At 33.1% G+C, this 15,971-nt stretch overlaps 1 protein-coding gene across 3 annotated transcripts in view; it reads left to right on the top strand.

The window, feature by feature from the left end:
• The window catches only part of MTX2 (metaxin 2), a 60,907-nt gene that overhangs the window by 29,097 nt on the left and 15,839 nt on the right, over positions 1 to 15,971 (top strand). For all 3 annotated transcript variants that reach the window (XM_082395670.1, XM_082395668.1, XM_082395669.1), the window contains one exon: positions 14,696 to 14,768. In XM_082395670.1, coding sequence (XP_082251796.1) covers positions 14,696 to 14,768 — 73 coding nt within the window. The remainder of the gene's footprint in view (positions 1 to 14,695; positions 14,769 to 15,971) is intronic.

Here is a 15,971-nt window from a genome sequence, read left to right as displayed (position 1 = left end):
AAACCTGTTTTCCTTTTTTGTATGGCTTAATCTAAATATTGTAAAAGTTTAGTTATTGAATTTATTTTTTAGAGAGTGTCTCAAACTGATGATTATTAGAATGGTGAATGAAAAAGTAATCTTCCTTTTTACTTCTTCACTTTTTACTTCAAGTAAGAATAACATTTAAGCTCAGGTTAAGGGAAATAATATTCTTATTTTTTCCTATCCTTTGTGAATAAATACTTAATCTCTAAAAATGAAAGGGAACACAACAGAAAAAAACTGTATTCTTTCTGTTGAATATGTTGTTTTTTTTTCTTCAGGTTTTGTGGTTTTTATTAACACAGGCTGTTATAAAAAAAAAAAAAAACTTTTGTTTTGCTTTTTTAAAATTATATCTAGTCATATAACCCCAAAGAATTATTTACTATTGGTACAAAAGGAAATAAACTGGGAGAGCGAAGTCCTATTTTAACAGTAGGAAAATATAGTTTAAGCTATTCCATTGAGAGCCTGCCTCTCTATATGCTCCCCCAACTTTAATCATTAAAAATGTCAGCATTTTTATAGGCCCCATTAATACTGGGCCATGAACACTAACATGTCAGATCTGCTGATAAGCAGTTAGCTGACCCTTGCTTTTTCCTTTTCACAATTGATGCTTTTTAGGTGGACATATTAATATGAAGTTAAATGATAACATCATAATGTAGTGATTGGGGAAGAGCAGGAAAGAGGAGTATCTCTCCTTCGGGACTGCAGGTCAATTGTTGCATTGGAGAAAGAACTGTGATTATGAAATTACAGCTGTTGTAAACTTGTTGTGTCATTCAGATGGTCACAGTGGACAACTTACCTATAGAATTTTAGAGGAAATGATTTTGAATTTTCAGTTTGGTTTAATACATTTTCTACTTTAAACAGCTTGTTTATGGTTGTATGTAGTTTCTAAGTGTCAGTTTAAAACTGATATAAATACAATAGGTGGGAATGCACCGATGCATTTATTTTAATAGAGAATTAATAGAATACTATTTTATGTAAAACATTTTAAAATTGATATAACTTTCTTAAAGTTTTATAAAGTGTAAAATTTTAGTTTTTTAAAGTATGTTTATCCCTTCCACTTTGATCATTTTCTGCAAAATGAGGCTTCTGTGTTCACTTTCAGGATTAGGAGAAGGAAAGCTAAGGGATAGGGAGAATTTAGTGGATCCTTTTCAGTGTTCTAAAATGAGCAAAATAGAGGCCGCAGATGTTTCCTTGATATCACTGAATTTAAATTCTTCAGATTGAATGTGTTACATTACATTACCTTTTTTATATCAGAAGTATTATAAAGCGTTTTGGTGATATATGCATATAACACCTGGAATGATTTAAATGTATAAAATGTGACCTTTAGGAAAGATGACTGTGAACTTAAAGTGCAAATAGAATTTAGTAGATTAAAAAAATTCTCAGTATTAATATTAATCCCTCAACACATAAATGGTATGGTGTATATAAAACATTTAAATTAATCTTACAGATTTGTGAAAATGAAGTATATTCAAAATAGAATTAGGTGGCTGTTAGAGTTGTCATTTTTAGTAATTAGTGAAATAATGTAAAATGGTTATACAGGGTAATGGTTTGCTAATATAAATATCTATTTAACTTAGCAGAAATTTACATTTCTGTAGTTCTGAGAGATTGCAAGTTAGAGTATCAACCGTATACTTTTCTGTTTAAAAAGTAAACAGCAAGCAGGATTTTAAAATTTGTTGCTGTTAAACAGAACAATAGAGACATAGCAGTAAGATGAAAAAAATGACAAGTCTATTTTTTAAACAGAAAAAATGCTAGAATTCTTCATGATTAGATATACAGTATCAACATAATCGATCTAGCAGCATTATATTTGAGCTGAAAATGCACTTAAATTTGAGACCATACACTACCCCGTGTGAGCGAAACATCTTTCATATAGTTCTAAGATGAAATTACCCTTGAATGAATAGCATCTTCATTTATCTTCAAACCTCTTCTGTGCTTTTAGTGAATCTACTCTTTGAACATTCTACAACAAGAATTACATTATACCATTATACCAGAGTATTTCTGCAGTGTGAAATAGATTGGTTTGGAAAATGAACCTGGCTTTGATATAAATTACATTACCAGGTACAAAGGAATTTGTTATTTTGTTTAAAATAGTCACAAATATAATTAAGGTCTTAATTTATGTTAAACTACAAATATGGCTATTACTTTAACTGGATTAGGAACTTAATCTGTCACTTCAAGAATGATACCTAACACTTTTCATTTGTAACCTTAGATACATTATTTCAATTACAGTGTCTGCAGCTGTTTGATATAAAAAATGAATTATTTTGTAGATAGGTTTGTTTGTGGTTTTTAATTTTAAAACATGTCTCTTCAGTAAGGTGGAAAATAATCCTTCAGTTGTTGTCACAGATTTTCCTTTGTGTTTGGGTAAAACAAGATATGAATTAAAATTCAGAACCATTTTTATTTTGTGCCCTGAAAATGGCATTGCGTGCTTTAGAATAGTCCTTAGTGAGTTCTTACCTAAAATATTTCAAATTTAATTATGAAATGAATAGAAGCTTTGTCCTAAAGAAGAAAACCTGAGGCCTGCTGTCTAAGGATAACTGGTAATGGTTGGACTGAAAATGGATTTTTTTCTACTTAGAATACGGATAATTTTGTTAATGTTAAATTTACATACGTTTAGAAACTATGTTTATAATCCCTTAAATTCCACAGTGTTAATCAATTTAAAACACCCAATCTTTTAAAAGGTTATTGAGGACAATTCTTTAAAATTTTGAGTTCTTTTAATATTTTTATTGGAAAGCAATGTTGATTTTATTGCTTAAGTGCAATTAAAGAGTATTGTTATGTATTTAACTTATAAGACAAATGTTCATTTTATTTTTGGAATAAAGAAAAGAAGTTAATTGGTGTTGCTCATTGGTAAATGATTCAATATCGAGTTACCATTATGTTATTAAAATGAAATGAATACATTTTATATTGCCATCTACTATTTAACTTATCCTAAGAATTTTAAATTTAGTGGGTTTTTTTGTTGTTATTGTTATTTTTCTCAGTTGGGAATATTTAATCTGTAAATCACAAAACTTTACAACATTCATTATAGGAACTCAGAAAAAAAGTAGTTTCCTGTCATTACTCCCAAATTGTTCATTGAGTGCCAACTCTGTGACTGGTACTGTATTAGGTTCTTGGGTTACAAGAATTATTCTTTCTGTGTCTTTGACTATTTCATAACTCTTTTACTTAATTTTGACCCTACGATTTACTTTTATTTATATTTAATTCTAACAGGGAAAACTTATATCTTTCCCTATTCTGGTTAGCTTTTTTGTTGCTTTCTTTCTGCACTTGATTTTTTTCTACAGCTGTCAGATATTGATATATCTAAACTTGAGTCATATATTCCAAGAGTGGTATTCAGGTGAGAGTTGTGTTAATTAGGAAGGTCCTATTCTCTGATGTGATGTTTCGTATGTGCTCCCAATAGCATTTCATGTTTTTGGTAACAAATTTGCTTTATTTAGAGCTTTTTATGCATATTGAATTGTGGTTTCTGATGATTTCTGCATAGCTAATTTTTTAAGAAGTTGAATTCCTGTTGTTTTTCTAAACAACCTCTGAATTTAACAGGAGTTACGTTGATCTTCTTAATGCAGTGAGCTTTGGTAACATAAAATAACAAAATGCTAATCTTTGTTGTAGCTTACTCTTTTTCTATGAACTTAGGTATGTTTGTATTTATTATTATGAATATCTGTGTCTTATTCATTAAGCAAACGTTTATTGAGAACCTGTGGTGTGCTGAGGATAAAGTAGTGAACAAGATAGGCGTGGTCATCATGTACTAATGGAACTTATGTTCTGGAGGGGGAGGCCTTTTATCAGTTTCATCAGTGTGTATGACTTTGAAAAATTATTTGTAAAGTAAAAGTTTATGTCAATATCAAAATGTCTTCAGTTGTTTTTGCCTTGTTGAGAAGATTTTATATTGTATAAGCTTTTGGTTATGTTCCCTTATTCTTTTAATATCTACTTAGAGATTTCTGTCTTAGTGCACAATTTTTCTATTTTGATTATAAATAAATATAACTAAGTTACAGTATATAATTATTATTTGCCCTTTTCTCTTAAAGAGGTGTTAATAGGTAATAAAATAAGTGAACTTTTCTTTTGCAATCACCAAGGTTAAATAGTCTTTCTTCTTTTGCAGATAGATCTATGAGTATTTATTATTACTAATATTAATACTACAAATTTGAATAATAATACCTTATATTTATTGAAATACTATGTGCCAGACAGTATGTAAAATGTTTTACATACAACACTTCAGTTAATCTGCCTAATAAGGTGTCTTCATTTTAGAAATGGGAGCGCTTACAAGGTAAAGGAACTTTCTCAGATTAACACAGTCATCACCGAGATTCCACCCAGAGCTGTCTCACTGCTCTATTAACCTTTTTTGTTCTATATTGACTTTTAAGACTGATGCAGGGGATTCCCATTTTTCAGAAGACACTATAGTCTCCCACTTAAACAGTTTGCTTCTTAAATCTCTCCTCTCTTAGGATCCATTAGGTTCTGCTAGGGCACTTAACCAGTGACAAATAAGGAGTGAGAGTGTGCTAATAGTAGCCCAGTCGTAAGAGTGGTATGGCTTATGAGTCAGCAACAGAAAGTCAGATTACTCTAAATGATGGTAAGGACAGCATCTCAATGAGGCAGCATCCTCCGTGTGCAAAGGCAGTGACCAGGGTGGGCCTGTTGTTGGCTGGCTGTGTTTCCATTCAACCAGGGTTGAGCCCTTTACACCATTTCATGAACTGAATATTTTTAATTACCTTTTTGGTTGTTGTTCACATAATGCAATTAAAACAAAGGATATTTGATATTTTAAGGTTTTTAAGGTTGTAGATTCTGTTTCCTTACTTCTGTCAGGGACCATCATAATTATTGTTTTCTGTAAAAGAAATTGATGACTTTTTGGCTTAAATTTAATTTCACTGATTTCCCCCTAGATTCTTTCTGGAATATTATTAATATATTTCTTTGGGAATAAAGACTTGAAGAAACTAGTTATGTATACTATTTGAGATGTTTTGTTTGATTTGCTCATTAATGTTATTCTGCTTACCTACTTATATTAGTTGTGAGACTTGCATGCTTATTTTAAATTTTCTGACAACCGGGCCATAGTTGCTGAGATTTTAAAGGACTCCGGCTGACAGTGGCTCCTTCATGTGTTACTTCTCAGTAAATTTTCAGAAGATAATACTGTTTTTATCAGATGGTTTCTTAGCTTCTTAAAGCTTCTTGTTTAACCAGGTGTTAAATTGACTTTTCAGTTTTTAAGTTTGGTGGGCTATAGATGCAGAAAAGATCAAAGATTAAAAACTGTCCTTGATTGTGTTTTTGTTCTGCATAATATCAGTAGGTCTACCCATTTCTTAACACCTTGATATTACCATACTTGCAGGAAAGTGTTGACAAAGATGATACTGATTTGTAGGTATTTCTGTCACCTTTGTTCATAAAAGAGGTGGGGTGGCCTCTGAGATTGGGCTTCTTGATGTTTCATTAGAATCTGTTTATCTGGTTTCAAAGCATATAACTGTGCCATTTGCAACTCCAGGCCTTTGAAAAGAGAGCAGAGTTTTCTGCTAGTCATTGCCTGTCAGAAGTCTAACAGAGAAGTGATAGTTAGAGAAGACCATCTAAAGGCCCCTGAATCCTCCTCCTCCCACCAAAACCTGCTCGTCCCACAGTTTTTCCTATTTTGGTAAATGGCAATTCCATCTTTCTAATTGTTTATGTGAGAAACTTTGAGTCATCTTTGGAGTCCTCTCTTTTTTTGCTATGTCCACATCCAGTTACCAGCAAATCTTTTTGGCCCTACCTTGAAAACATAGCCAGAATCTGACTTCTTACCACCTCCAGCTCTCCTATCCTGGCCTGGGCCGCCATCATTTCTTGCCTGGATTAGTGCAAAATTTTCCTAACTAGTTCTTGTGTTTCCACCCTTCTACTCTTTACAATCTAATCTCTGTATAGTGGTTTGTAGTCCTTTAAAATGTCGGTCAGATTCCAGCAATCCTCAGCTCAACCTCCTGTAATGATTGTTTGTCTCACTCAAATTAAAAGCCAAAATCCTTACAATTATCTAGATGTCCTCCATGATCTCCTGGTTGTCTCTCTGAGCTCGTCTCTTACCACTCACTTCCTTAGTCTGCATCGTCACACAGGTCTTGTTGCTGTTCCTCAAACACTCCAGTTGAAGCATAGAACTGCTTTGAACTTGGACTGCTCTTCTCCTAGAAACCTACATGGCTTGCTCCCTAACTTTCTTCAGGTTTATGCTCAAATGTTATGTTACCGGTGAACCCTTATCTGACCATCCTACGTATAATAGCAATACCCTGACACTGCTTTGTATTTCTAAGTAGCAGGAATCACAGTGGATCTATTCTGGTTTATTTGCTTATCATCTGTCTCCATTAGAATGTAAACTCCATGAGGTCTGGGACCACTCTATTCCCAGTGCCAAGAACAGTTTCTGATATATAGCATGTGCTCAATAATATTTATTGAGTGAGTGAATGAATGAATAATTGCTTTCCATTCATTCTTCTAGATATTCAAAATTATATCCTCCTACCAAGTTAGTTCACAGGAAGCTATGCAATGGACCAAATAAATTAGCTTTTTGCAGGCCTTATTAAGCTATGGTTTTAGTGATTTGCTCCAGGCCTTTAGAAGAAAAATAACACAAAAAGGAATTCTGCATTTGGTGTATACTGTCTTATGTCATTCAGTAGCCCAGATGAGAAATGTCTTTGGAATGTAGTGTGAGAAGTTCAGTTGAGGGGGCAACCCCATTCTTTTTTGAAGGCTACAAATATTCCATTAATAGATTCACCACAGTTTATTGAACCAGTCTCTTATTGATAGATATTAGGCTATTATTATAATTATTACTTTGCTACTATAAATAGGGCTTAGGTGTGACTATCCTTACATATATCTTATATAATCTTATGTAAGTATGCCCATATGATATATTTCTAGCAATACAATTACTGGGTCAAAGGCTATGTATATTTAGAATTTTGGTAGATGTTACCAAAGTGCCCTTTAAAAAGATTACATTGATTTATACCCCGACCAGTGGTTGAGTATAAATTTTGTTTTGAATTTTGACAAAAGCAGCCTTTTTTTTCCCCCTGTGTTTTTATTATCAGAAGTTTCTGTTGTTTCATTTAGAAAAATTCATATATGACTAGAACTAGGTGTACTGAGTTTTGGATTCTCTACTCTTTGTTTATTTTGTGGTTTATGTATTGTTCAGATTTTTGTGTGTTTGTTTATTTATTCATTGAGCTGATAATTATTATCTGCCAGTTATGTACCAGGCACATAACTGGGAATTACAGCAGTAAAAGCTAGTTTTAGAAGACAGAGGGTTCTGAAATGAGAAGGAGGAGGAATCAGAAGCCTTGCCACCGTGTTACTGAAGGATTGCTGTTACAGGATCCCTGTCTATATTCCTGACATTCTTTTTTTCTTAAATTTATTTTATTGAAGTATAGTTGATTGACAATGTTGTGTTAATTTCTACTATACAGCAAAGTGATTCAGTTATACGTATATATACATTCTTTTTCATACTCTTTTCCATTATGGTCTATCACAGGATACTGAATGTAGTTCCCTGTGCTCTACAGTAGGACCTTGTTGTTTATGCGTCCTGTATATAGTAGTTTGTGTCTGCTAACCCCACACTCCCGGTTCATTCATCCCTCCCGCTGCTGCCACCCCCCACCCCACCCGGCCCCGGCAATCACAAGACATTCTTTTATCTGCAACATGTGTTAGGTTTTCCCCAAACATTTAAGATGCTAGTTTTATGATCTAATAAAAGGAGTGGCACTGTTATCTAAAATAACAACTTTTGAACATAGGATTTAAAGTATTTGTAAGGGTCGAATTGATTGGTAACAGATTGTTCTTATTTCTTTAGACTCCTGGCCTTAGTTTCAATTATATGTAAATGAAATATATTTTATTTCTCAAAACTAGTTTTTACAAAATATTTGAGCTGTAGTTCCCAGAAGATATGATTCAGAAGTAATTACTGGAGAAATAGAATTTAGAATCTTCATGGATTATCATAGGTGTTACCTTCTGGGACTGTTTCTAGAATTTCTCTGATTTAAAAGTTCTCAAAGTATGCTATTTCTAAAGAATTTAGAGTTAAGAAAAATGTGTAATCTTTTTATATTTTTCGCTTTTTTATAATAGCAATTGGTAACATATATCCTTTTTAGCTTGGAATTAGGAATTTTAGAGTTGCTGCTCATGTTAATGGACATTTGAGTTCCTTTATTTGATTATATGGACGAAGTTGCTAGGAGCATTCTTGTATGTTAGTGACTGTATGCCTTGTTTCTTTTTGGTGTATTTCTGGGAGGGGAATTGTTGGCTGACAGAGTAGGCATCTGCTTAATAGGCAATATTACCAAACAGTTCAAAGTGGTTGGCTCGTTTACCACTCCCACCATCAATGTATGGGAATCTTATCACACACAGAAAACAGTCGACTGTCCCACCCTTACCTCACCCCAAATCCTGATACCCAGAAACAACCACTTTCTGTTCTTTCAGCTGTATTTTTTTCGCCTGGGTATTTACCTCTGTATTTCGAAGTAAGATACTTGTGTTGCCGTTTCATTTTTTAATTTAAATATATCTATTGAATTCCACTACGAAATTTACCATTTGCAGCTCTCTTCCCCTTCTCCTTCCCCATCTTCCCAATAGTTCTTTAACTTTTGTTAAATTAATATTCAGTGTTTATATTATAATTAGAATGTAAATATTGTAAATATTGACCCCAGCTGAGTGTACAATGAACATATTCTTTCTATATGATTTTCTATATGATTTTTTTTCCATTGTGTAAATAATTACTTTATTTAATTCATTTGGGTAGTTTTCTCTCCTAAACTCTTTGAACTGTAAAACTCCCCCTCACAATGGTCAAACATGTCAGGTCCTTTATTTATTTATTTATTTATTGGAACTATTACCTCTGAAAGCCCTGTTCCTTCTACTTTAATTGGGACAGTTTCTTTCTTGGTTGGCGTCACAGCTGGTTGTTATGACTGCTATTCATCATCATTCAGGGAATTCTTCTTGCCTTCCTTTTATGTTGGATTCCCTAATTTTCTGCATCCCATGTTCTTTTTTTCTTGGTTTATTATTTTTATTTTAGGCTTTTAAAAAAGACCTTGCTTGTGTTATGTTTCTTTTTAATTCTGTCTTCACACCTGATTGATTCCTTGGCCACATGTAGAATTTTAGGTTGGCAGGATTTTTCATTAGAATTTTGAAAGCCTTTTGTCATCCTTTAGCTTTTGGAGCTTCTTTTGAGACATTCAGTGTCATCTCAGTCCTTTTTATGCTTTGCTTCTTTTCATTTTCCTTTTTTCCCTTTTTCTTTCTTTCTTTTTTTCCTTTCTTTCCCTTTTTCTCTCCTTTCTTCCCTCCCTCCCTCCTTTCCTTTCTTCCTATATGCCTTGAATAGATTCCTTGACCTCCCTGTACTTCTGTTTTCTCATCTTAAAATAGGGATTTTTTTTTTTGTACCTACCTCATAGAGTTAAGGTCTTATACAAGTACCTGGCACATAGTAAGTGCTCAATGAATTATAACCATTATAATTTTTCTTTGAAGTTGCTGTCTGCATTTTCTGTTTCCTCTCAACTACTTTTTTTTGAAGTTTGTTTTGGCTCTGTATGTTTGAGGCTTTCCTCAAATATCTATTGATCTCTGCTAACAATTTATATTTAAGAGTGAGGCACTAAAAAGCTGATGGGGCATTGAGGGACTTTTTGACATGCGGGCTTCACTATAGACTGATTGCACAGTGGCCATTTTTTGGCCACTGTCCCTACCCCTCACTAAAATCATCAGTATTGGTAGGTGTTTTCTATGGAGAGGTACTCTGGAGGACTTAATGTGGCTGCCAGTGTTTGGGAGCTGAGAGGGAGAGGGTGCTGTGGCTCTCTACAGTGTACATACTTTCCCTTAACCTTCCTTCCAGTGTGACCCTCTACCCGGGGCCCTCTGCTGTGCTTGGGTCCTGAGTCAGGAGCTTCTCTGGTTGGGTTTCTCCAGAGAATGAACCCCTGTTTCCTGCCAGATTGGGGGCGGGCTAGTTGTCTGATGCTTTTACAGACTTTCATCCAATTCTCCTATTTTTAGTCCTTTACCTCACCTCTGCCTTCTGTGGTACTTGGTGCCTCCAGTTTTGGAATCTTCCCAGTTTCTCTGATGCAAATGTATTGATTTTCTCCTCTGCATGCCCTTAGGTTTCAGCTTCCTCTGCCCTGCTAAGTCTGCTTTTTAGCTTATAAAAATGGGTTGACATCTCTGGTCTGCTTTGGTCTCCTCTTCCATTCTTTGTGTTTTTCTGGGTTTACACATTTTCTCTTTCTTCACTGTTATTTCATTGGATTTTTTAAAAGGTTGCAGAGATAAATGTGTAAGTTCAATCCTTCATGTTTAACTGGTTCTCGATGATCTAGTATTACTTTTTTCCTTTGAATTTTTTTGTGGAAATAAAAAAATATACACACCCTTCAATGAATTTTTTTGATGCTATGAACTTAATTAATTCACTCAATATGTTGAAACTACATGAAGCTAATTAAATTTCAGGGTCTTAGACGTTAGGTACTGGGTATTATGTTCTGTGTGCATGTGTGTGTGTATGTTTAAAAAAGTCCTACTATGTCATATGTTTAGGTACTCAGTAAATTTATATTCAAAGAATATATTTATTGGCTGTGCTTTAATTTATTCATTCTAAAGTTCTTAGTTTTCACATTTTCATAAACTTACCTGACCCATTTTGTCAATTGGGGTTGCTCAGCAAATGAGTAAACCCTATATTAGTTCTTTCTGAAAATTGAAAATATTATGGTGTTTAATGTCTCACAGTCATCACTGTAATACTATGCAGGTTGTTTTTATAATATTTAGCCTGATCTCTTTCAGATGATGTCAGCCTGTTGTGCTAACGTATCTTTTATGCACTGATTACCATTGCTATTGCAATAGACCCACACTGTCCAGTAGAACTTTCTGATGATGGAAATGTTCTGTTATTTGTACTGGCCAATAAATATGGTAGCCACTAGCCACATGTGGCTGTTGAGCCTGTGAAATGGCTAGTGTGACTGGGGAACTGAATTAAAAATTTTATTCAACTTTAATCAATTTAAATTTAAGTTAAATAGCCACAGGTGACTAGTGGCTACCATACTAGACAGCACAGTTATAAATCATTGTTCTTATAGGGTGTGCTAAATTTTTTATTTAAATTATTTTATGTTGTCAATCACTTGAATTAGTTTAATAATTAGTTTAATAATTAGTTTAATAATGTATCCAACAGAGGAATAGGAGTTGGCTGAATTTTCCTAACTTTCCTTATTATAATTAGAACTACGTTTTTCTTTGGATTTACATAAGAATAAAAGTACGCAGACTGCTATTTAGAATTGAAAATAAAATGTGTTTTAGGTTGGTGTATCGTACCTGTTTTTTTTTTTTTTTTTTTTTTTTTAGAGATTTCATGTAATGTCTGAAACATTTATATTAACATATTTCCATACAAATACAAATATAAGATTTTTAGAAATTTCATGTAATGTCTGAAACATTTATAGTAACATATTTCCATACAAATAACCCAATGAAAGTTTAGTATTAGTTGTTTTGTTTGTTTGTTTTTTTATACTGCAGGTTCTTATTAGACATCAATTTTATACACATGTATACATGTCAATCCCAATCGCCCAATTCAGCACACCACCATCCCCACCCCACCACAGTTTTCCCCCCTTGGTGTCCATATGTCCATTCTCTACATCTGTGTCTCAACTTCTGCCCTGCAAACCGGCTCATCTGTACCATTTTTCTAGGTTCCACATGCATGCATTAATATACGATATTTGTTTTTCTCTTTCTGACTTACTTCACTCTGTATGACAGTCTCTAGATCCATCCACGTCTCAACAAATGACTCAATTTCGTTCCTTTTTATGGCTGAGTAATATTCCATTGTATATATGTACCACAACTTCTTTATCCATTCGTCTGTTGATGGGCATTTAGGTTGCTTCCATGACCAGGCTATTGTAAATAGTGCTGCAATGAACATTCGGGTGCATGTGTGTATACCTGTTTTAATTAGAGTATTTGAGGTGCTGATAAGAGATTGAAAATGCAAGTGAAAGGTGAAAGTACTATTTTGGAGCCTCAGAGATTTTTCTCCTATGCTACAAGAGAAAGGAGAAATACTGCTGAATCAAAGTCTGTTTTGGATTTGGAATTTTTATATTCTTGAAGACAGTAATGGTAATGTTTTGGTTTGCATTTTTAATGTTTGGATGAAAATACTGTGTTTGTGACAGACTTCTTTGTGATTAATTCAGATTAATATAGAAAATTTCTTTTGAATCAGGGATGAAGAATAATTGCAGTAAATGCTATAAAATTAATCTTTGGCTAAGTAGAATTGTGCCATCAATTGAGGTCTGTGGTAAGTTGAATGTTGTTAAATTGTTTAAAATTAAGCCAGTTATTTTTTAGTAAAGAAGTAAAAAATTCACAGGACTGGAAACACGGCTTTGATTGTAGAACGTTACAATTTTGCTTAATCTCTTTTAGTGAAACACAGCTTTTTGGAACAATGATTAGTACAGTTACCAATATTCATGGAGGTTAGCAAAATATACCATATTTACTATTTTATATAGTACTATGATTGTTAACTAACAACTGAGTATTATTCTGACCTTTGAGAAGATGCATTAGCAGTTCTTTCAAATTCTTTTTGTTCTTCTGAAGGCCTAAACCACCTCTTAGTCCTACATTCTCGGCAGACAGTTTTTTCTCCCATTTCACAGAATATGAGCACTCCCTCATTTTCTTGACCTTCTCACTTATCAGCTTGCAATCATCATCACTGATGCTGACCACCCCTTGCAAGTACAGTGGAAAAAGTGTCCTGTTTCCTGAAAAAAACAGATGCTTCCACCTGTGCTCTTATTTCATTCCTTTTTATCTTCTCATGGATCTTGTATGTCAGTTATTCTGCCTGGTTCTTGTCATTTCAGCCTATTTCCTATATATGTTTTAATGAGCTCAACCTTTTTCCATCATTGGGTACAGATACATATATAATAGAAGGGAGTTGACCCTTCTTAATTCCCTTCTTCCTTCTCAGTCTTCTTGAAAGGTCTCTTTATACTTATTCTAATTCTTCCCTTCTTAGCAATACGTGTTTTAACAAGCCTTCCGCATGACTTTGATGGTACACTGAAGCTGGAGAACCACTACCTGGAGTCCATACTTGTGGGCCAACCAAGAAGCTCACTATTATTGTTATAAATTGGGAGCATAGGTTATAGTATTTAGAGGACTGTTAGTTATACTTACATAGACATAGAGGAGTCAACTTTTGTTTGGGTGAGGTGCTGTTTAAACCTAGAAACAGTAATTGTTGGTAAATTGGTTAGGATTAGGTTTGGCTGTGAGTTATGGAAAACCCAAAATAGCAGTGGCTTAAAAAGATAGAAGTTTATTTCTTTTCTTTCTTTCTTTTTTTTTTTTAATACAAGTAATCCAGGTTTGGGACTGAATGATTATCAAAAACTTAGGCTTCTTGCCTCTTCTTGTTGCTCTACCATCTTCAACACTCAGCTTCTACTGTGAGTCAGTTTGGCTACGGTGGCTGTAAGTCATCTTTTTCACATTCTAGTCAGCAAGAAGGAAAAAGAGGAGAGGTCATATCTCTTCTTTTTAAAGAAACTTCCCGAGCAGTTGCCCAGAACTTTGAGTCCCGTTGGCCAGAATTTAGACATTGGTCACACCCAGTTGGAAGGAAGCTTTGGAAATAAAGTTCTTATTTAAGGTAGTCATGTGTGAAGATATAATTAATGATTTTAAAAAATTGTTGTATAAAATTATATGGTTTGCATTTACCATAAATAATTTACCAGTTCCCTATTGTTAAACAATTAAGTCACTTATAAAATTTTTGTTGCTATAAACAAAGTAAAAATAAACAATTCTATATCTTTAAAAAGTGAGTTAATAAGCATGAAAGCTACACATTAGGATGTTGAGTATTACTGGAGAGAACTTTGAAGTAGTAAAAATAACGTTTTGAGAGTTTTCCCCTAAGACCGGAAAGATAAGGAATCTGTAAAGAGGAGTGGAAGTTAGTAATAGCTTATAAAGTTTGGACTTTAGTCATCTGTTAAAGAAAATTAAATAAATATACAGTATTGCTGACTTACATAAACTAATGCAGTAAAATAAGTGGATAATTTACATTTGTGTGTATAAATGCTTTAAGTTTTATACATTTACTGGTGTCTAAGTCATATTGATTTTGAGTATTGAAATGACATTTTATTTTTGTTTTAGAGTACAAATCTTTCACTTTAAGTTGATTCATTCTTTTTCTTTTCCTGAGCTATTACTTAAGTTTAGAAAAGAAATAAATAAAAAGTTGTGTTCGAATATGCATATACTTTCACTAGACTTACTGTAGACTTCTCTTGGTTGACAGGCCTTTTTGCAGATGTGTAATCTGCCTGTCAAAGTGGTTTGCAGGGCAAATGCAGAATATATGTCTCCATCTGGTAAGTGCTTTTTAAAAGTTTTGTTTTTCTTCTCTGTTAATATTCTGCATTGATAAAATTGCAGTGATAGTCCAGTTTGTACCTAGATTTTCTAAATGCCTATATATTTTGTTTACCCTTTGAAGAATTTTCCTGTTCTATAAAGTAACAGTTGCAAACTTGACAGTCTTGGGGTGACATGTCTGCTCATTTCAACTCTGTGGTCAGAGATGATTACTGGAAAGTTAGGGGAATTGTTTCAAATAGTAAATGTTAAGAAAATACATAATCTCAGATTTCCCCTAGTCTTATTTACATAAGACTGTTCCTTCTTCAGAAAACAAATTTTAATATGTGAATCCATTTACTATTAAATACACTTCTCTAAATTGTATTCTCCCATTATGCCGATGGAAGAAGAGAGATTGTGGAATAATTAAATTAACATGTCATAGATCTGAATGTCTTTGGTTTCTGATTCTTTTTGTTTCATTTTAAGTTTTTAAGGTACTTTTTCTTATTAAGGTTTTAGCCTTTCTGCTATTTTTTATAATCAGTATTGCCTTTTCTGTGTATCATGTATTAGTAGATTAAGGTACAGTTTTAAATAAATATGATTCAGGTAATTTTTAATATAAAAATATAGTGCCACCAAATCTGATAAATAAATAGAATTGGTATGGGTTATTATAATTATGGTTTTGCTGGAGCAATAATAACACATAGGACCACTGCTTTATGAATAAATTCGTTGAATATAACTGATTGGTACAAGTGTGTTACGTTGCTTTTTAGGGAGACAGTTATCGATCTGTTTATTGTGGTGATAATTTAGGAATGACTTGGATCGTTAGGAATGACATTTTTTTCATCATAAACTCTTAAGGGTGGTAATAATTGTCAACAGCTGTGAAGACACCCTCTCTATACACACTGAAAATTCTATATGAATACCTCTACATTTATAGGTTTATGAATATACATTTTAAAAACATTTCAATAAATGCATTTTTAGACTTATAAACATAGACATCTTTTAGATTCTTGAAGGCTATTAATTGAATCATTTTGTTTTAAATTTATACATAGGTTTTATAAACTTTATTGAATTCTGGTGAAATGAATTATATTGGGTTCTGTCCATCTTTTTCCTCTGTGTAGTCATACAAAGAGTGTAAATATACATATAAAAAGGTTAGTAATCTAATACTAAAGTTAATATCT

This window comes from Balaenoptera borealis (genome assembly GCF_965194805.1).
Source record: "Balaenoptera borealis genome assembly, chromosome: 6".
Classification (NCBI taxonomy): domain Eukaryota; kingdom Metazoa; phylum Chordata; class Mammalia; order Artiodactyla; family Balaenopteridae; genus Balaenoptera; species Balaenoptera borealis.
This window is presented reverse-complemented; position numbering and strand designations above follow the sequence as displayed.